At 43.9% G+C, this 21,076-nt stretch overlaps 1 protein-coding gene across 10 annotated transcripts in view; it reads left to right on the top strand.

The window, feature by feature from the left end:
* TNRC6C (trinucleotide repeat containing adaptor 6C) overlaps positions 1-21,076 on the top strand; it is a 147,882-nt gene that overhangs the window by 115,307 nt on the left and 11,499 nt on the right. For 7 of the 10 annotated variants that reach the window (XM_063656544.1, XM_054456658.2, XM_063656545.1 and 4 more), the window contains exons 10-18: positions 592-734; positions 2,638-2,787; positions 4,852-4,998; positions 8,488-8,607; positions 11,914-11,997; positions 12,264-12,504; positions 17,007-17,174; positions 18,516-18,707; positions 19,203-19,346. In XM_063656544.1, coding sequence (XP_063512614.1) covers positions 592-734; positions 2,638-2,787; positions 4,852-4,998; positions 8,488-8,607; positions 11,914-11,997; positions 12,264-12,504; positions 17,007-17,174; positions 18,516-18,707; positions 19,203-19,346 — 1,389 coding nt within the window. The remainder of the gene's footprint in view (positions 1-591; positions 735-2,637; positions 2,788-4,851; positions 4,999-8,487; positions 8,608-11,913; positions 11,998-12,263; positions 12,505-17,006; positions 17,175-18,515; positions 18,708-19,202; positions 19,347-21,076) is intronic. The other 3 variants (XM_063656549.1, XM_063656550.1, XM_063656548.1) reach the window with 2 other exon arrangements.

The raw sequence follows: 21,076 nt of genomic DNA on the forward strand, positions 1-21,076 counted from the left end.
GGTGGGCCAAACACACACTAGTCATTAAGCCAATAGAGCCGTAAGAACAGAAACAGTGTCTGTTTTGCACAGTATTGTATCCCCCACATCTGGAAGAATCCTTGCAGATACAGGACTCGGTGAATGGAGAGGCGTGGCCATGAAGTAGGAGAGGATCTTTTGCAGACAGAATAATCGGGAAGGCCCCTGTAAGAAAGCAACCATTGAGCCCACCCGAAATGAGGAAGCAAGTCTTGTAGAAAACTAGGGGAGGGGGTGCATCCCAGGGGAGAGGACAAGCTGAGCCCCTGAGGGCCAGCAGTGGCTGGTGTGGCTGCTGCGGAGAGGGCAGAGGGCGGCAGGGCCAGATCACAGACTGCAGGAGCCACGGAAGGGTGCCTGGGGCCAACCCCCATCCCCTTGCTGTGAATCCTTGGCAGCCCCTTGCCGGGCTCAGCCCTAGCAAAGCAAGGGCTCTCTCTGCCCCTGGCTTCCCTGTGTTTGAAGGGATGGAGGGTCTCCATCCCTCCTTGAGGTCTTAGCTGGTGCCTGTCTTGTGCTCAGCACTCACTTGTTTTGTTTACAGCGTTGCTTCTGTTTGTTGTGCTCCAGGCGCTCTGCTGGAAAAGAAGGTGGACGTGGACAAGCGTGGGCTGGGAGTGACCGACCATAATGGAATGGCCGCCAAGCCCCTCGGCTGCCGCCCGCCAATCTCCAAAGAGTCTTCCGTGGACCGCCCCACCTTTCTTGACAAGGTATGAATATAGGTGGTTTATTGTTTTTGCTTTTTTAACAAGAGGAGTTTTTCATTTCAACTGTGTCCTTAATACAAGCCAGATTAAAAACTTGCTGGACTATAATACTTAAGTGACTTTTATCCATTTTTTTCTAACATTATGAACATTTAACTCAAAGAAGGGAATGTCGTATTTCATAAGCTGTTACTGAGAATGAAAAAGACTGGGATTGAAAACTGATTTTCATTTTTATTGTGTGAACTTGGCTGCTTCAATTTGTCCAATGGGCAAGGGTCATCAAATTTCCATTTTACTATCTCCTTTTAAAAACACAGATCTTCCCTTTGGAAATTATGTGTTAGATGTTTATCCTCAGGAAAAGGGATTGGAAGTGGTGGGGCTTGGGCACCCATCTCTGGCTGGCCCTTGTCAGTTGGCCACATGAGTGACCACAGCTGGCATCTGTGGAAAACTCCCTGAATGTTTAGCCAGTCCGGTCACAGCTCAGTCCCCAGTGTTGTCATGTAATGATGTCCCCACGCCACATTGGTGTGACTACAAAGCGGAGAAAAGCATTGCACTAAATTCAATGCAAATGTTGAGCCTTGAAAATAAAATTGAAGTAAGGAAGGACACATTTAAAAAAAAAAAATCAATAATGAAAGGAGGCTGGGTGTGGTGGCTCACTCCTGTAATCCCAGCACTTTGGGAGGCTGAGGTGGGTGGATTACCTGAGGTCAGGAGTTCGAGACCAGCCTGGCCAACATGGTGAAACCCCATCTCTACTAAAAATACAAAAATCAGCGAGCATGGTGGCACACGCCTGTGATCGCAGCTACTCGGGAGGCTGAGGCAGGAGAATTGCTTGAACCCGGGAGGCGGAGGTTGCAGTAAGCTGAGATCGTGCCATTGCACTCCAGCCTGGACGAGAGAGCAATACTCTTGTCTCAAAAAAAAAAAAAAAAAAAAGAAAAGAAAGAAAAAAAAACAAAGGAAAGGCTCACAAGCAAAGAATATCAGAGATGGGACTTGATCTTATTCTCAGAGTCCTCCGGCACATGATCTGCCTCAGCTGCAGCTGTGGGGTAGCCCCAGGGTGAGGCTCACGTCCTTGTCCTGCCCCTCGCCAGTGGGGACTGAGTTCAAACTCAGGATGCCCAGTGAAATTGGAATTACAGATAAATAATTTTTGAAATCATACTGTTTAAACTGATAAAATTACTGTTATCTGAAATTCCAGTGTAACTCAGCATCGTATATTTTTATTTGCTAAATCTGGCAACCCTAAATTGGGACCCTGACATTTAAAATATGGAATAATGCACAGGCTGGTTGTGATGTTAGATGACATAAATTTGCAAAAGACCTGGTACATAGGTACTGTGATACATAGGTACTGAGATACATAACATGACCTCAGTAGATGTTAAAAAAAAAAATTAATAAGTTCTGTCTTTTATTAGTTTTATAACTCACCCTCTTCTTAGATTACACCCTATGAAACTGCTGTTTGTAGGTCAAAAACAAATGTCATGGAATTCAACCTAATGTATACCTAGAGCTTTGGTAATAACTTACCAAAAAGAATCTGTTTATTTGAAAATGGTTGTAAAGTGCGTGTTGCCAATGACTCCATCCTTCCTCTGTGCTCCTACCTGAGGCAGGGCCAATAGTTAGGAGAATAGTAGCAGCTAATATATGTGTTTGTAAAATACTTTTAAACTGAAAACAGCATCTTAATCCTATTTCTTTTTCTTTTTCCCCTCTTCCTTTTGCACATGTTCTCCATTCCCTTATCCACACTTTTTTGATCTGTTAATTATTTATCCATCCATGCCTCCTCTATTTCCTTGGGAAACTGTTTGGTGCTTTGTCTGCTGATGGACACTGCACACAGCTCACCCTTTCTTTCTCCATTCAGGATGGCGGCCTCGTGGAAGAGCCCACGCCTTCACCGTTCTTGCCTTCCCCAAGCCTGAAGCTCCCCCTTTCACACAGTGCACTCCCCAGTCAGGCCCTGGGTGGGATTGCCTCCGGGCTGGGCATGCAAAACTTGAATTCTTCTAGACAGGTAAGGCTGTTTGGAGAGAGCAAAATGTGGCCTTTGTTTTACCTGCCTTCTAAAAAATGTGTTTGAGACATAAACTTTCTTATTTATAGTTCATACCTCTATTTTTAAATATGACTGAAAAAGTAGTTGAAATACTACCAGGATTTCCTTTCAGGTGACTTACTGGAGTCAAGAGTTGAAGTTGGAAATGCTTTAGCTATATTTATGCTTACACTTAAGTAAAACATGTTTGAGCTCTCAGCACCCTTGGTGCTAACTTGGGACTGGCTAAAGTGATGATGTGTTGCACAGTGGTCTTTGGCTGCCGCATCCATCCAGAGGTCCCGGTAGTGCCCACGCTGTTTCCTCATGGCAGCCAGAACGACGTCACATCTGTTGATCTGCGAGAAAGCAGCACATTCTCCCCTTTTCCCACAAATAAAGATGACATCTCTTGCAAGGTGGTTCTCAGGAGTCACACTGGCGTTTTTTTCCAGGCTTCAAAAGTCTTCGGGTACAGGTGGAAATCACCTTTCTAAATCAGTTACTAAAGGAAGGACCTGAGAGTGTTGTTTGCCACTTCATCTCACTTTTCTCATATAGACTCTTAACATGAAATGTACCAAAAAACATATCATCCTTTCCCATCCCTAGGACATCCCTCCTTTCTGATATTCTTAGGGATGAGGTTAACACACACACACACCGCTTGGGGACACGTCTCTAAGTAGACACTGTGAGGTGTGGGTGGCCAAACAGCCTCTGTGTGCACATTGTCCCAGTGTTGTTACCAGTAGTGCCCCTTCCACTCACCAGCGCCCAACTGTGTGATCCTGGCGATCTGACATTGCCTCCCTGGTGGTGGTGCAGTTTTCCGTTGTTCTGCCAGCTTCAAGTCAGCAGCCCAGCTAGGGTGTGCACTGGGGTTAGGTTCACAGCTGTTAGGTTCGCAGAAGGGGTTCTCTCCCAGTGCCTCTCAGGCGGCTGTTCCCAAGTGAAGCTGTGCAATACCTTACCTCACCTATTTGTCAGGTAACTCGTGACACAGAGTGAAAACTACAGCTACAATATCTTTATCATAGTTAACACAAAATTAACTTCCTGAATTTGTCAGTTCATTCCATTTCAAGGTTTGTTGAAATAATAACTATATTTCCTGTTTGAAATGTTGCTATCCTCTCAGATTAGTAATCACCACACATTATTACCCTTTAATTTTTATCACATCCTTTTGGAAATGTATATTTTTCAAATAACCATATTCATGTTGCTATTGTGTGTGAAACATTGCATGCTGGTAGTTTCTTTGAATGGGGTAGCCTTCTTGTTGTATAAACGACACTCATTAAAAATTCACTTGGGGCCGAACGAGGTGGCTCACGCCTGTAATCCTAGCACTTTGGGAGGCTGAGGTGAGTGGATCCCCTGAGGTCAGGAGTTCGAGACTAGCCAGGACAACATGGCAAAATCCCGTCTCTACTAAAAATACAAAAATTCGGGCTGGGTGTGGTGGCTCACGCCTGTAATCCCAGCACTTTGGGAGGCCGAGGCAGGTGAATCACGAGGTCAGGAGTTCAAGACTAGCCTGGCCAACATGGTGAAACCCCGTCTCTACTAAAAATACAAAAAATTTAGCCGGGTATGGTGGCGGGCGACGGTAATCCCAGCTCCTCGGGAGGCTGAGGCAGAGAATTGCTTGAACCCGGGGGCAGAGGTTGCAGTGAGCTGAGATCGCACCACTGCATTCCAGCCTGTGTGACAGAGCAAAACTCTATTTTAAAAAAAAAAAAAAAGCCAGGCATAGTGGCGGGCATCTGTAATCCCAGCTACTCAAGAGGCTGAGGCAGGAGAATCACTTGGGCCCAGGAGGCAGAGGCTCCAGTGAGCCAAGATCGTGCTACTGCACTCCAGTCTGGGTGACAGAGCAAGACTCTGTCTCAAAAAAATTATCTTGGGTACAAGTTGACAGTGGTAGGAAGTAGAAACAATTTTTCATTCACTTAAAATAGATCATTTCACCCTACCTCCAAACAATGTTACTCTAATGCCTGCCTTGGTAACGTGTCCAATTCTGTCCCTGTGCAGATACCGAGTGGCAATCTGGGTATGTTTGGCAATAGTGGAGCAGCACAAGCCAGGACCATGCAGCAGCCGCCACAGCCACCAGTGCAGCCTCTTAACTCTTCCCAGCCCAGTCTCCGTGCTCAAGTGCCTCAGTTTCTATCCCCTCAGGTCAGACCCACATCCGAGCAGGACTGAGCAGCAGGATGTAGATGCCAGTGTTTCGTGGGGTCCTGTGTTACCTGGAAGTCACTATTTTAAAGTGAGAGCTGAGTTAATCCACGTTTAAGAGAAGGCCTTCTGGTTTTTAACCTATAAATTAATTTTAGACTATAAAGTAGTAAATGGATTCTCCTGACCCAGGAGACATTTTTAGAGCTTGCTCCTTGGAATGCCTCAGCCACCCAAACTAGCATTTGGCTTCTTCCTGGTCAGAAGCAATATTGAGGGGGAAGGACCTGCCCAACACACTCCCATTGATGTGCTTTTGTCCCAGTCTTTCTCGAGAAAATTATTCAGGTGAACCCAGTGAACTGTCCTAGATTGGTGGGAGAGGAAAGTGACACGCTGTAGTATTGCTGAGGATGTAAAAGAACCCTTAGAAGCAGCCAAGGACTGAATCATGCTTTAATGAGAAACTAAATGTGATCTTATATAATAGTGTATATGCTATAGATTTTCAGTTATGTTTAATATTCAGAATTAGATCATTTCTGCCAATAGAGTTGGGTTTTTTTTCTTTCTTTCATCCCTTTTCAGGAGTAAACCATAGAGATTGTTAAGAAAAAAAGGTTGCTGGGCACGGCGGCTCACGCCTGTAATCCCAGCACTTTGGGAGGCCGAGGAGGGTGGATCACCTGAGGTCAGGAGTTCGAGACCAGCCTGGCCAATATGGTGAAACCCCATCTCTACTAAAAATACAAAATTAGCCAGGTGGGGTGGCGCATGCCTGTGATCCCAGCTACTTGGGAGGCTGAGGCAGGAGAATCGCTTGACCCCGGGAGGTGGAGATTGCGGTGAGCCAAGATCACACCATTGCACTCCAGCCTGGGCAACAAGAGTGGAAACTCCTTCTGAAAAAAAGAAAGAAAGGAAAAAAGGTCAAATCGAATTAAGGAAAAGGATATTGCTGTTTTGCATGGCTCTGAGGCCTAATCTATATCAATTGTTCTTCTAAATATTGTTTATTTTTAGCACATTTTACAATTTTAGGCTTTGGACCAAGTTTTTAATTACAGTGTTAGTTCTTACCCCTTATAATGTATTTGATAATCAGTGGTATTGATAACATCTTTGCTGCGTGGGGTAACTCAGGGCTGTACTTGGTACATAATTCTGATGTGAAGGTTGACTGGAGCCCTGCCCTGAGAGAGCAGCAGCATCTTGAAGTACTTACAACATTCTAGCATTCTAGCAGAGAGGGAAAAAACTGCTTTCTTCCCCAAGAGACCTCTGATATCAAGAAGATAGTTAAGATTTCTGAGGGATCTTATTTTCAACCTGTTCCAAAAGAGAACGTGTTAATTCATCAATCTTCTGTTATTCATAAAATTTAATTTAAATGTGTTTAGTTTGTTGGAATATGGTGTCTTAGTCCATTTGGGCTGCTGTAACAAAATACCTTAGACTGGGTCGTTTACAACAGCATGAATGTATTGCTTGCAGTTCTGGAGGCTGAGAAGTCTAAGATCAAGGTGCCAGAAGATTCAGTGTCTGGTGAGGGCCCGTTTCTCATAGACGGCAACTTTTATGCATCCTCATGTGGTGGAAGGGGCGAACAGGCTTCCTCAGGCCTCTGTCATTAGGGTGCTGATCCCATTCATGGGGGCTCCTGATCACCTCCCAAAGGCCCCAGCTCTTAATACCACCACAATTAGGGTCTGGGTTTCAACATAGGAGTTCTGGGGGGACACAGACATTCAGACCACAGCATATGGGAAGGCAATGCTAGCATACGAAAAAGAGCAGGATGCACTGGGCACTGCACTGAGGGTAATTCTCACTCTATAATTGTTCACACCCAGGTTTGTGCACTGAGTTGATAGTGCGCAATTATCAATATGACTAATACATGTAACTATTATCAGGTAATAATAAAAGTTATTAGAATAGTTAAATGTATTCATTAGGACATAGGATAAGCCACTATAACAAAGAGGCCTCAAAAAACAGTAGCTTAAACTAGGTAGACATTGATCTCTCTCAGGTTACAGTGCAGGGATTTGGGGGGGGGCTCTGCCACAGCCGCTTCCCAGGAACAGAGGAAAAGGCAGCACTACCGTGCGGGTGGCCTTGAAATTGCACACACCACTTCCAGTCACATCCCACTGCCCAAACCTAGGCCACAGCTGCACCCAGTCTGAGAGGCAGTAGCAGAAGAAGCAGTTAGTCTTCCCGACACAAAGCAAACCAGCATGTCCCAAATGGCAAGGCCCCTGTGTGCCGTCTCACTGTTTCTTCTGTATCTCCCTGTTACCTGTAAGTGCTGATAGGAAGGACACAGAACCTTGGAAAGTTCATTTATAATTAAAATATTTGGAGGATGAGATCTCTGAAGGCTTTCCTTCTTCCTTCCCTCCTTTCTTTTTCCTTTCTTTCTTATTCTTCACATGCTAACTACTAATGTTAAAATGTCCATACATTTTTTAATGGCCTTTGACATTTCACCCATGAGACAAATATAATTATTATTGCAGGATCTGGCCAGCAGCCCGCGGTGCAACGGGGCTCTTTCTTTGTTCCCAGGCAGATCGGCAGGTCGAGAAATAAAAGACACACACGAGATAGTGAAAGCTGGTTCCAGGGGGGTCACCGCCTTCTGATCCTGCGATGTCACCAATGCACTGGATATACCAGCATTTATTATTAAGTTTAGTGAGGGTGGGGGTAGGTTAGTGAGGGATTTAGGGTCGTTCGATTATGAGGTGAGATGATCACATGGGGATGAAGTAATTCTTTAACATAACATCGGTATGCAGAAGTACAGTATATGGAGACAAGAATTTACAATATAGTGTGTGCATCAGCAATTTCTAACAGAGCCTTAAAACAGAAACACAGTCTGTCCATAACCTATGTTTAGTAAGATACTAATCAGTAGTAATAATTGCAGCAAAAGCTGGTTGCAAACAATCAATAGAAACAGGACGTGAAACTAGATAACTGTTTAGACCACAAATTCTCAGAAGGGAGTATGCCTTAACCCTAAAGAGACCTAGAAGAGCCATGGCAAGATAAGGCGTTTGTAACCCTATCTTATCCATATGAACAGGCGCCCCTCATGCATCCGTTTATAGGCTCTCCCCAAGGGTCGCATTCCATTCCCAGAGCTATGAACATCTGCTTTTCTGGGATAGGAATCTCAGTGATGTGAAACCTCCCTGACTGCACATCCGTTTATAGGCTCTCTGCAGGGGGAAGCACATCACACGCTGTTGGCTCATTCTGGCAGCCCAACCTTGCATTGTCTTTACACAATCCTGCATGCAATTTTGTATTTACAATAATCAGGAGCATTTCGTCTTTTATTCCGCAGCAGTAATTTCAGGGGGTCTCCCTACAAATTATCATTTAATCATTTTTGAATTTTTAAAAACTACATGTACAAGTAACTATTTTAACAGAGATACAACGGCTAATAGTATATTTTATGTTAAACAGGTTCAAGCACAGCTTTTGCAGTTTGCAGCAAAAAACATTGGTCTCAACCCTGCACTATTAACCTCGCCAATTAATCCTCAACATATGACGATGTTGAACCAGCTCTATCAGCTGCAGCTGGTGAGTGGATAGACCCATGCAAGTTAGAGCATGCAGGCCGAGTGCAGATACATGGCACCTGCTGAGAGCAGCAGTTGCGATAATGTTTGTCTTCACAGGGATGTCATTGAGACTCTCATGAAGTATTTAAACTCTTCATGAGTTAGGAAGTTCTCACTCAAAGGTGTCCTACTAGGTTTTGTAAATGTTTTGGCCTCTTTGTTTTTGTTTAGAGGCAGCATCTCACTATGTTGCCAGGCTGGTCTGGAACTCCTGGACTCAAGGGATCCTCCCACCTCAGCCACCTGAGTAGCTGAGACCACGGGTGTGCACCACTGCACATGGCTTGGCCTCTTTGTGTTCAGAAGATCTACCAGATTTTATAATTAGGCATGTCTTTTCATTTGAGCTCTCAGCCAGAGTTTCTGAGAACCACAGAACACAAAAAATCATTTGAGTGACTATTTTCTCAGTTATTCTAAGGATGGTATACATAAATACTATTCTAGAAGCACAGGAGAAAAATTGCTTTATTACATATAGTAGATGCCTTAGAGCATTAGAACTTAATTCTCTCATGAAATCCCGGTCAAGAATGGCTGATGTGACCTAATAATTCTTGAAAGTTTTATAACTTCACATAATCTTGATTTTTTTTTTTTAATTTTCTAACAGTCTTACTGATTTTACCATAATTGCCATGTCATTGTATAGATAGATGCTTACTGAAATTATATACACTAAAAGACCCAGTGAATTATTTCATTCTTTAATGTGGGTATCTGATTTATTTAGCAATCGTAGCCAGCAACTTCATCACCTAGAAAATGACCAGGAATCGGCCAGGCACGATGGCTCATGCCTGTAATCCCAGCATTTTGGGAGGCCCAGGTGGGCGGATCACCTGAGGTCAGGAGTTCGAGATTAGCCTGGCCAACATGGTGAAACCCCGTCTCTACTAAAAATACAAAAATTAGCCAGGCATGGTGGCGCATGTCTGTAATCCCAGCTATTCGGGAGGCTGAGGCAGGAGAATCGCTTGAACCTGGAAGGCGGAGGTTGCGGTGAGCCTCGCACCTTTGTACTCCAGCCTGGGCGACAGAGCAAGACTCCGTCTCAAGAAAAAAAAAAAAGAAAATCATGATCAGGAATCATGAAGGAGAAAAAAAAAAAAAAAAAAGAATGAGAACTCCAAAAGACAGAACCATTGGCATAAAATCTGTGCTAATAACAGAGTACTTAAGCCCTCAGTCTTTCCCCTTTGCTGTTTTTTAGACACATGTCCAACAAGTTTGAGGTCTGGCTTTTCTATAAGCAGCAGGGGAGGACAGAAGGAAGGAGGGAAGGACATGTCCCAGAGACACGTGCTATGTGTCCTCGCTTTAATGGAAAGCACAGAGCTCCAGACATGAGATCAGGACCAAGGCTTGGCCCTCAGAGACTGTTTTTTCTTTTTCTTTTTCTTTTTTTTTTTTTTTTTTTGAGATGGCGTCTTGCTAGTCTTGCTCTGTCACCCAGGCTGGAGTGCAGTGGCACAATCATGGCTCACTGCAGCCTCCGCCTTGTGGGTTCAAGCAGTTCTCCTGTCTCAGCCTCCAGAGTAGCTGGGATTACAGGTGCCTGCCACCATGCCTGGCTAATTTTTGTATTTTTAGTAGAGACGGGATGTCACCATGTTGGTCAGGCTGTTCTCTAACTCCTTACCTCAGGTGATCCTCCCGCCTCAGCCTCCCAAAGTGCTGGGATTACAGGCGTGAGCCACTGCGCCTGGCCAGAGACTGTTTTTCCATCTGTCAGAAGGGAGGCGGTGCTGTAGTGAGGAATCGCTGTGGGGAAGCAGTGCACATGTGCAGTCCTATTGCTTTCAGTCCTGCCAGCTGGAGACCACTGACCTCCAAAGGAAAGGAGACAGCTCTGAAAACAGGCACTCATAGAAAAAGCATGCAGGTTTAGAACTGTTACTGTAGGGGAAGATCGCTTTCTGCCACTTGATGCTGCAGGCATTGCTGCAGCTCTGACACAGAGCTGATTATCTTACTGATGTGCTAGAATCTTTTAGTTAAACAGTAAGTTTTTATTGACCTCTATGGTGTGAAAGACATCAAGAAAATGTTGAATTATCAATAGGGTGTTCTGATTTTAAAACAATGTATTCTGTTCTTAAATTTTTTTCCAGAAAAATTGGAAAAATAAAGTTTCAGTGCTTTCATAAGGTTAAGTTTTAGGGCCTATAAGTATTCACTTAAGTGGGGTATTCCTCCATGATTACAAATTAAGGAGGCATTTCTAATAGTATAATCTCCACCTTTATTTGGATTCTACTTTGATGAGTCTTGCCAAAAATGTCCCTAAAATTCATGTTGTAAGAAAAAAAACGTGATATTCAACCAACATTTCAAAACAGTCAAATGACCAAAGCTTCTATGTCAGTGTACAAAAGAATATCATCATAACTTTAACCAACTTTGTAGATGACAAGTTTGTGTGACAAAAGTGCCCACAAATCTGCATTTCAGGTTCTCTCTTAGCTTTCATTCCCATGATGTTATGGAGATAACCACGTTGTTTAACACACATTATTCTTGAATGATTTAGGACAGTGACTACCAGTGTTTTGCCACATTGTCTGGGCTGTCCTGGACTTCAGTCTCCATCATTATAGAATAGGTTGGTTTGTTTTTTTTTTTTTTTTTAAGTTTCAGTTTGTATGAATCAAGCAGAAGAATTTTGATCTCTTCATTCAATGAAAAATATTTGCTGACCAACATCACCAACACTAAACGGGTATTGACTCTGTGATTTTTTTTAATTCTGCGCACTAAAAAAGTGGATAAGACATTAATCTTTTAAAAGTGCTCTGTGCCTCCAGAATATGTGTCAGCCACGGCCGGGCACGGTGGCTCATGCCTGTAATCCCAGCACTTTGGGAGGCCGAGGCGGGCAGATCACGAAGTCAGTAGTTTGAGACCAGCCTGGCCAACATAATGAAACCCCGTCTCTACTAAAAATACAAAAATTAGCTGGGCGTGATGGCACGCGACTGTAATCCCAGCTACTCGGGAGGGTGAGGCAGGAGAATTGCTTGAACCTGGGAGGCAGAGGTGGCAGTGAGCTGAGATCGCGCCATTACACTCCAGCCTGGATGACAGAGCGAGACTCCATCTAAAAAAAAAAAAAAAAAAAAAAAGAGTGTGTCAGCCACAGTATGGGCCAAGAAGAGTGGCTAGGTTCTCTTTTTTTATTTTTTAACTAATGTCAGAAAGTTGAACCATTAGTTCAACTTACACTTAATTATTATACTACTTTAACTCTTCGTTCTGTCAACAGGCATACCAACGTTTACAAATCCAGCAGCAGATGTTACAGGCCCAGCGTAATGTGTCCGGATCCATGAGACAACAGGAGCAGCAAGTAGGTGCTACCCAGATTGATTTTTGTCATGAGCTATAATTTTCCCTGATAGAAGAGACGCTAATTGATGAACTATTAGATGATCGTTGATTTTTCTCTAGCCAAGCCTTCCTTTGAAAATTCCTGGGTTCAGCTAGGTTTGGGAGGAGGTTGGCCTAGCCAGTAGTGGCCTCAGCATAAAGACAATGAAGAATGCACTTGGTCCCTAGACAAGCCGTGAGTGTCCGTTCCTACCTGGTTAACGCACCTATGTCTCTGCCTGCCAGGTTGCGCGCACAATCACTAATCTGCAGCAGCAGATCCAGCAGCACCAGCGCCAGCTGGCCCAGGCCCTGCTCGTGAAGCAGCCACCACCGCCACCACCCCCGCCGCACCTGTCTCTGCACCCCTCTGCAGGCAAATCGGCCATGGACAGCTTCCCCTCGCACCCGCAGACTCCCGGCCTACCTGACCTGCAGACCAAAGAGCAGCAGTCTTCACCCAACACCTTTGCTCCTTACCCTCTCGGTGAGTGTTCCATGGTCTTCAACAGCCACATCAGGTAGAGAGGGTACCTGGAGTCCGTATGTGGTAGCCAGGGCAGCATTTCAGTGGTTAGGAGGACTGGCCAGCGCTAAAACCATAGCCTGTTGGAAATGCAGCCCCAGACAAAATCAGAGAACAGATATCTCAAGGCTTTTTAATTTAAAATTTTTTTTTATTATTTTTTTGAGAGATGGGGGTCTCACCGTGTTGCCCAGGCTGGTCTTGAACTCCTGGGCTCAAGTAATCCTCCCACCTCAGCCTCTTAAAGTGCTGGGTTTATAGATGTGAGCCACCATGCCCAGCCTCAAGGATTTGTAATAAGGGAACGACACTAACCACGTTCTATAGAGCAGGAGTTTTGCTGCTGTCATAATACTCTCAGTATAAAACCTTTAAAGGTAGTACCAGTCAGAGCCCCCAAAATCTCATTTCCATTGTCAAATCTCCAAAGTTTGTTCTATTCCTAGTCTACTCTGAACTGTACTTTACCAGCCACTGTCCTCCAGCCTAAACCACAGAGAAGACTTTATAATGGTTTGGTCAGTAAAAGTATTCAGATTTACATTAAAAGCACTTCTTAAAAAGCAGTGGTTGTTGATACAACTCATTTTGTATGAAATGTGATTTGTATAATCGACCAAATCAACATATATATGTTGAAATCTAACTTGTAGAAGCACACTCAGCACTTGAAACCCGCAGGTCAGTATAAGACCTGCCAAGGTGCCAGGCCTTGAGGTCCGGCCAGCCAGGAGAGACGCAGCTCACATACCTGAAGACCCCAGAGGGTATAAATTAGTAAATTGATTCTGCATGGACTAATTTGCTGTAAGAATTCAGAAGTTAGTGAAAGCACTTTAGGCTTGTCTGTTGATTGCTATTAGAGTCTGTAGATACAGGACAAAGGGTATCAGTAACTTGGAAAATACATCTGTAAAGGGGCAAAGGCCAGTTGAGTGGTAATGAATTTGCTACCAGCAGATAATATTCATTTATCTAATTCTATTAAATGTCTCTGAAAAGAGCGGTATATTGTAATCATATGAACCCTTTTTACTTGACATATTATAAATGTGGTATATCTTTAATATGAGATGGATAAATACTAGACTAGATGATCTTGTTCCTTAATTATTGTCTCATCCATTAGAACCCTTTGTGTCTAAGTAGTTAAGACCTGACTTAGGAATTAGACGACCTAGGTTTGAGTCCCAACTCACCACCAACAGGCTCACTACTAACTTGGGCAACTTGCCTAGCTGCTGTTTGCTTCCATTTCTTTATTTTTCTTTTTTTTTTTTTTTTTTTTTTTTTTTTTTTTTTTGGTAGAGACAGGGTCTTTCTATGTTGCCCAGGCAAGTCTCAAACTCCTGGCCTCAAGTGATCCTCCCTAAGTGTTAGGATTACAGGCCTGAGACACCATACTGAGCCATGCCTTAATTTCTTCATCTGTAATGTGGAAATACTTAACTCCTAGGTTTGTTTTAAAGATTAAATGAGCTAATACGTAAAGTTATCTTTTTTTCTTTTTTTTGGCTGGAGTGCAGTGGCGTGATCATAGCTCATTGCAGCCTCAAACTCCTGGCCTTAAGTGATCCTCCTGGTCTCAGCTTCCCAAAGTGCTGTGATTACAGGCATGAGCCATCACACCCGGCCTAATATGTAAAGTTCTTAAATAGTGCCTAACACATAGCAAACACTTTGTAAAATGTCAGCTACTTATGTAAGTGCTTCTGTTTTAGAAACAAATTTCATTCCACCTATTATCCTAAAATGCATTAGCTTCAGCTTTCTACTATTCACCTGTCTTCTTAACCTATATTTGAAGGATAAAGTACACTTATCGTTACTTTTTTTTTTTTTTTTTTTTTGAGATGGAGTCTTGCTCTGTTGCCCAGGCTGGAATGCAATGGCGCAGTCTCAGCTCACTGCAACCTCCACCTTCTGGATTCAAGCAATTCTCCTGCCTCAGCCTCCCAAGTTGATGGGATTACAGGCATGCATCACCACACCTGGCTAATTTTTGTATTTTTAGTAGAGACTGGGTTTCACCGTGTTGGCCAGGCTGGTCTCAAACTCCTGACCTCAAGTGATGCACTCACCTAAGCCTCCCAAAGTGTTGGGATTACAGGCATGAGCCACCATGTCCGGCCACTTATCTTTACTCTTAAGGATTTTTTCTGTTAGTACAAGTTAAAGAATTCATGCAGTGAATCTTTGAAATTAGTTGAAAAATAATTTAGATAATATTTTATAATATTCACAGTAAAGTTATAAATGTATTAAAAACAAATAACTAATAAAGTATAGGAAACTTTGGTTGTAAAATTTTTCTGTTAGTACAAGTTAAAGAATTCATGCAGTGAATCTTTGAAATTAGTTGAAAAATAATTTAGATAATATTTTATAATATTCACAGTAAAGTTATAAATGTATTAAAAACAACTAATAAAGTATAGGAAACTTTGGTTGTAAAATTGCCTATCTTGTTGGCTCTCAGCATTTCTCTGCAGCAGCACCTATGTTGAAGAGCCTATTAGACACTCAGCAATTCATGTAAAGAAACCAGCAACCCATGGTCAGTAGTGGGGGCTCCTAGCTACCTTCCTTCCCTCATGTTCAGCCTGTCGTTGTTATTCTCAGTCTTTTGCCACCTGGAGTTCGCCACCTAGATGGGAAGAGCAGGCATATAAACGGGAAAAAATAACCTTGATACCAGTGTCATCTGATTCTTACAGGGCTCTAGAGAAGGAGAAGTTCACTTTCACTTTGAGTGGTGAAAGAAAAATCAGAGAATAGGATTAAGCTTGAACCTCAAATGATTGGATAGGATTACAGTAAATAAAGAGGAAGCCTTTCCAAATAAAGGGGAAGCCTCACATAGCACAGAAGAAAGAGGCCTGGCCTGTTTCAGGGGCCCATTTTGCAAGGGCCAGGCCAGTCTAGCTGACTTTCCCAGAGGGGAAAGTTAGGAGAGATGGGTTGGCCCCAAATTGTGGAATTTGGAGCATTCTGAAGACCAGGTCGAAGCCCTGGCATTGTTGCCACCTTACCTGACTGGATCTGTACAAGCTGAAATGAAAAGAACCCACACAGCAGAGATTGCAAGTAGGCAGCCCCGTGGCACTGATGGGCTTGCAAAGGCATTTTGTTAGGTCTGCGAAGTGTGTGTGTGCATGTGCGTAGGTGTATGTTAATGCCAACATTCAAAAATTGGGGAAAGTGGCATCTGGCTTCTCCTAAAAATGGCTATAGTGAGTTTATGTTCCATGTAGCAATAGGTGGTTGGCCCCAGTAGCACCTGTTTATTTAGACAGGACAGACACTCTCTGGTTTGCCACAGTCCCCATGAAGCCCACTTCTTCATGTGCATGGCCCACCTGGCTCCTATGGGCATTTGAATTTGCAGCCTCTGAAATAAAGGTAAGAACCAGAATGTTCAGCACCTGGCTTGGTAGTAGAGGCTCACTGTGCTTACGTACCGTGTGGTGTAGTACATACGGTAAGGATCTGTGGGGTATGTGTATGTGGTAATGGGAGCTGCAGCTGGAAATACAAGGGGAGGGGGGCGCTTCTGCTGGTTAGTCCCTTCCAAACAAGCAGTCTGTCCTGCTCCAAACTGGTGTCCTCATCAGAAACTCTTTACTTCAACCTTTTTTTCATTGTCCTCCTCATCATCTTTTATTAACCTAGCTTAGTGCAGGTCCTGGACAGATAACCAGGTACCTGCTTTTAGCTATAAGAAATGAGCCCAGAAACCTCAGCTCACTACCATCCCAGCTAGGGGCAGATGGCAGCCCCCCCTGCCCCCGTCAAATAGTTCAGTTCCTTAAAAGTAGTTTGATATTTAATTCACAGACTCTTTCAGAGCAGACTTTTGTAAAGGAAACTCACTAAAGGTAGAACTGAATTATCCTATCAGTCTGTTTCATAAGTGGTACTTTAGAGTTCTGGAAAAGTGTTTTTGACCCAATGAGTTTCCGTAAGATATTCCAAAACAAAGAAAGATTTTCCTAATAGTTTGGACTTTTCTGTTTTCCTGTGGACTCTGAGAAGCCTCAGGACCATGTTTATCCAGCACTGAAATAAGTAAAATGAAGAGAATTGTGGGCCTCAATTAATCAAAGACTATTCACATTTTCACCTTAATTTAGGAATAATATTCCTGGAAATACATGTTGTTATGATGATAAATAGTATTTTTTCACCAGCACTAAAAGTTATAGTTAAAATATTTTGTTGTATCCCAGCTACTTGGGAGGCTGAGGCAGGAGAATCGCTTGAACCTGGGAGGCGGAGGTTGCAATGAGCCAAGATTGTGCCATTGCGCTCCAGCCTGGGCAACAAGAGCAACACTCTGTCTCAAAAAAAAAAAAAAAAAAAAAATTTGCTGCAAGCGAAGACTGAAATAGCTTCTATAGGAGAGCTTTAGAATGAAGTCATTTAGAGGAGCAGGCGAATCCTAATCACATCTCTCTCTTTAGCTGGACTGAACCCAAACATGAATGTCAACAGCATGGACATGACCGGTGGCTTGTCGGTGAAGGACCCATCCCAGTCCCAGTCACGCCTCCCCCAGTGGACGCACCCCAACTCCATGGATAACTTGCCCAGTGCCGCTTCCCCCCTGGAGCAGAACCCTAGCAAGCATGGTACGTCTGAGCTAGGATGCCTGTGGTGGGATCACTGCTGGCTTATTAATTGATCATCCCATTGTATAGCGTGCCCATTCTATACTTTTCTAAGAATTGAGCACTGAAAGTTGGATTTAAAATAACCCATTCCATTATAATACATATAAGATCTCAGCTAGTCAGTGATCAAACTTCTTAAAACCCAACCATTAGATCTTAGCTACAAACTTAGAAATAATTTGAAAACCCCAGAGCAGCAAAGAATCTAGGTCATAGCCCCTGTGTACTTTTTTTATATATCTATATTCATCAACAAAAACTTGAGTCTGGTGAAATGTTTTCAATAAAATGGTAAAACATAAATAGAAAATCAAATATACAGTATGTATGGGAACTGCAGCTCTAAATACTAGGGTGCGTTTCTGTTGGTTATTCCCCTCCATCCAAGCAGTCTGTCTTACTCCAAACTGCCATCCCCATCAGTAACTCTTTACTGATGGACACACCAATAAGGTGGAAGCAAAAATGATAACCATAGGAGGTAATCTCACTCTCAAGCATTAAATTTAACTCTGAACTTCCTGGTAGAATAAACAGCAAAGGAAATTCAGTAGGTTACTTAGTTCTCTCTTGATACGAAGCATTCTAAAAAGAAAAAGGAAACTATGTCTTATGGTTAACTTATGGAAAATCATCACACACTGCTGGCACCTTTCTTAGCAGGAGGGCTCTGCTGCCTGTGGCTGGTCGGTTTGGTTCTGTATGAATTTTTAACATCCACTGTGTTCTTCCATAGTGAGGGTTTCAGACTAAAAGGAGGGAAGAGATAACAGCAAATTTGATAGCTAATCACAAAGACTCATAAGTTGTCCCCAAAAAGGTTTATTAAGGGCAGCTTCCCATGGTATGGATATGTATTTTGTAAAGACTTCTTACTGGACAAACTGAAATTGTTCTTCAAGGGTTTCAATCTTTCAGGGCTGAAATTGTAGCTAACTGAAACAGTCACTGGCCAGGCATGGTGGCTCACACCTGTAGTCCCAGCTACTTGGGAGGCCAAGGTGGGAGGATCGCTTGAGCCCAGGAGGTTGAGGCTGCAGTGAGCCCTGATCACATCACTACACTCCAGCCTGGACAACAGAGTGAGACGTTGTCTCAAAAAAGTAAATAAATAAATAAATAAATAAGTCATTGATTCTTACAGAATCCTAGACAGACCAAGTCTTACAATTCATGTAACTGAATAGGGCAACGCATTGGACCTAGAACAGAAGGTGCATAGGGAGGCTTAGGGTATCTTCTGGTGTCTCTCAACTGGAGAGTATTCACTCGCTTCTTTGTTTTCTATTGTCCCCATAGGTGCTATCCCTGGAGGTCTAAGCATTGGGCCTCCAGGTAAGTCCTCCATTGATGACTCCTATGGCCGGTACGATTTAATCCAGAACAGTGAGTCACCAGCCAGTCCTCCCGTAGCTGTTCCCCATAGCTGGTCACGTGCCAAATCTGACAGTGATAAAATCTCAAATGGCTCTAGCATCAACTGGCCCCCAGGTAAGACCATGCAACACTTCTGTGCAACAGCAGCAGGTCAGAACATGCTCCAAGCCTGCAGAGAGTAATTAGGCTGAGAGGACCCAGAATCTGAACTAAGGATCTGGAAGCGTTAAGCCCAGAGCTTTGGCATTTTCCTTGGAAATCCATTTGTCAGATCAATTTTGGGTATGGTTAGCATCAGGCATTTTTCTGTAATCCCTTAGTTCAACATGAGGAGTGGAAGGGGTGGCAGGGAGGAAGCACACTGCACACTATCCGGTAAAACTATTCCAACCCTGTGTGAAAACTATCTTAATATGATATCTGTGATACCTGGTTCTAGTTTGTTCCAAAGGATTGATTGCTTTAATGAAAGAGAGTATAAAGTGTACCTCTAATTTAATTAGCAGATTATAAAAATTTCTACAAACAGGACAAAACATCTTTTTAAATGTCATGAATCAATGTGCAGATGTTCTGATCTGTGGCTTCTCATTTTGGTTTCTTAAACAGAATTCCATCCGGGAGTTCCATGGAAAGGACTGCAGAATATTGACCCTGAGAATGACCCTGACGTCACTCCTGGCAGTGTCCCCACTGGGCCTACCATCAATACCACCATCCAGGATGTCAACCGCTACCTCCTCAAGAGTGGAGGTGAGGGTGCTGCTCTGCATGGACGGTCTCTCTAGACCCATTTGGAGATGTCAGGGGTGACAGGTTGGGCTGTGAGGCAGGGATGATACAAGGCACAGTTGGCGGGCACCTTTTCTAGTCACCTGAAGCAGCATGAAAAGACAGCAGGCAGTGCTTATGGGGAAATGGAAATCAATTTGAGTTTCTGCTGGATTTTTTATTATTATTACTTTTTTTTTTTTTTTTTTTTTTTGAGATGAAGTCTCACTCTGTCGCCCAGGGTGGAGTGCAGTGGCATGATCTCAGCCCTCTGCAATCTCCACCTCCTGGGTTCAAGCGACTCTCTTGCCTCAGCCTCCCAAGTAGCTGGAATTACAGGCATGTGTGCCACCATACCGGGCTAATTTTTGTATTTTTAGTAGAGACAGGGTTTTGCCATGTTGGCCAGGCTGGTCTCGAACTCCTGACCTCAGGTGTCGCCCACGCTGCTGGATTTATTGATAAGTAATGTCTTAGCGTAGAAGTGCCATCTCTGATAAAGTTTTATCACAGCATGCTATTTTGTGGAAGAGCTAGATTGCCATAGGTACTATCACTAATAAGGCCACCTAGGTAGTTCCCAAAACATTGAATTTCCCACTTGAAATATGACTCATTGGAGCCATGTGTTTTGTGTTTGCTTCTTTTCTTTCTTTTTTTTTTTTTTTTGAGACAGATTCTCGCTCTGTTGCCCAGGCTGGAGTATAGTGGCGTGATCTTGGCTCACTGCGACCTCTGCCTCCCAGGCTCAAGTGATTCTCATGCCTCAGCCTCCCGATTAGCTGGGACTACAGGCGTGCACCACCACACCCAGCTAATTTTTTCTATTTTTAGTGGAGACGGGGTTTCACCATGTTTGCCAGGCTGATCTTGAACTCCTGACCTCAAGTGATCTGCCCGCCTCGGCCTCCCAAAGTGCTGGGATTACAGGCGTGAGCCAGTGTGCCTTGCTGCTTCTGTGGTTCTTTAAAGCGATAGGCTTCTAAATGTGTCTGGTTTGGCTGGAAAGCCAACGTGAGTACAGATTGCCCTTTCTGTTTCATGCTGTGTATTCCTTGGGGTCACACAGCTGCTGTTCGGAACAGGGGTGTTATGGGTGTCCCTCCTGTCAGACACAGCCAAGTGGTGCGGGAAAGGGAGCCGTGCAAGATGGCAGAAGACAGGTGAGGCGCCAGCCAGAATCAGACACCCAGCCCTCCCTGCTTGTCACACCTGGTGGGGCACCAGGGTTGTGCCAGACAGGAAAATTAGCATATTTTGAGGGATGTGGAGAAGTGGGATGCAGGTTGTACAGATCCAAGTCATAAGGGAAGTTGGAAAGAATCGAAGTTGCATGGCAGAGCTTCCTGAGTGGTGCCCAGATGAAGCATCAAGTAGCCCCTTAGCCTCCGGGCAGAACCAGGGCCACTGGGAGTGACCTCTGCCATTGCCTGAGTGTGCCATTGTGTGATGAAGATGACCTGAGAAACACGTGACAGCTGTCCTCAAGCTCCACATGCAGCTGTCCTCCAGCTCCACAGCCTGCCCAGTTAAGGGGATCAACTTGCGGGGAGGGCAGAAGAGAACCTAAGCCTAAGAAATGCATCGGCCTTTGAGATAAGGCAAGGAAATGGCATCTCCAGCCCTGAGCCTAAGAACCAGCCAGCCAGCCAACCTGCCAACCGGGGTGACTTGTAGCTCCAAGTGAACATCGTTTGACTTCCCGGGTGCTC

Source organism: Pongo pygmaeus, chromosome 19 (genome assembly GCF_028885625.2).
Source record: "Pongo pygmaeus isolate AG05252 chromosome 19, NHGRI_mPonPyg2-v2.0_pri, whole genome shotgun sequence".
In the NCBI taxonomy this organism is placed as follows: Eukaryota; Metazoa; Chordata; class Mammalia; order Primates; family Hominidae; genus Pongo; species Pongo pygmaeus.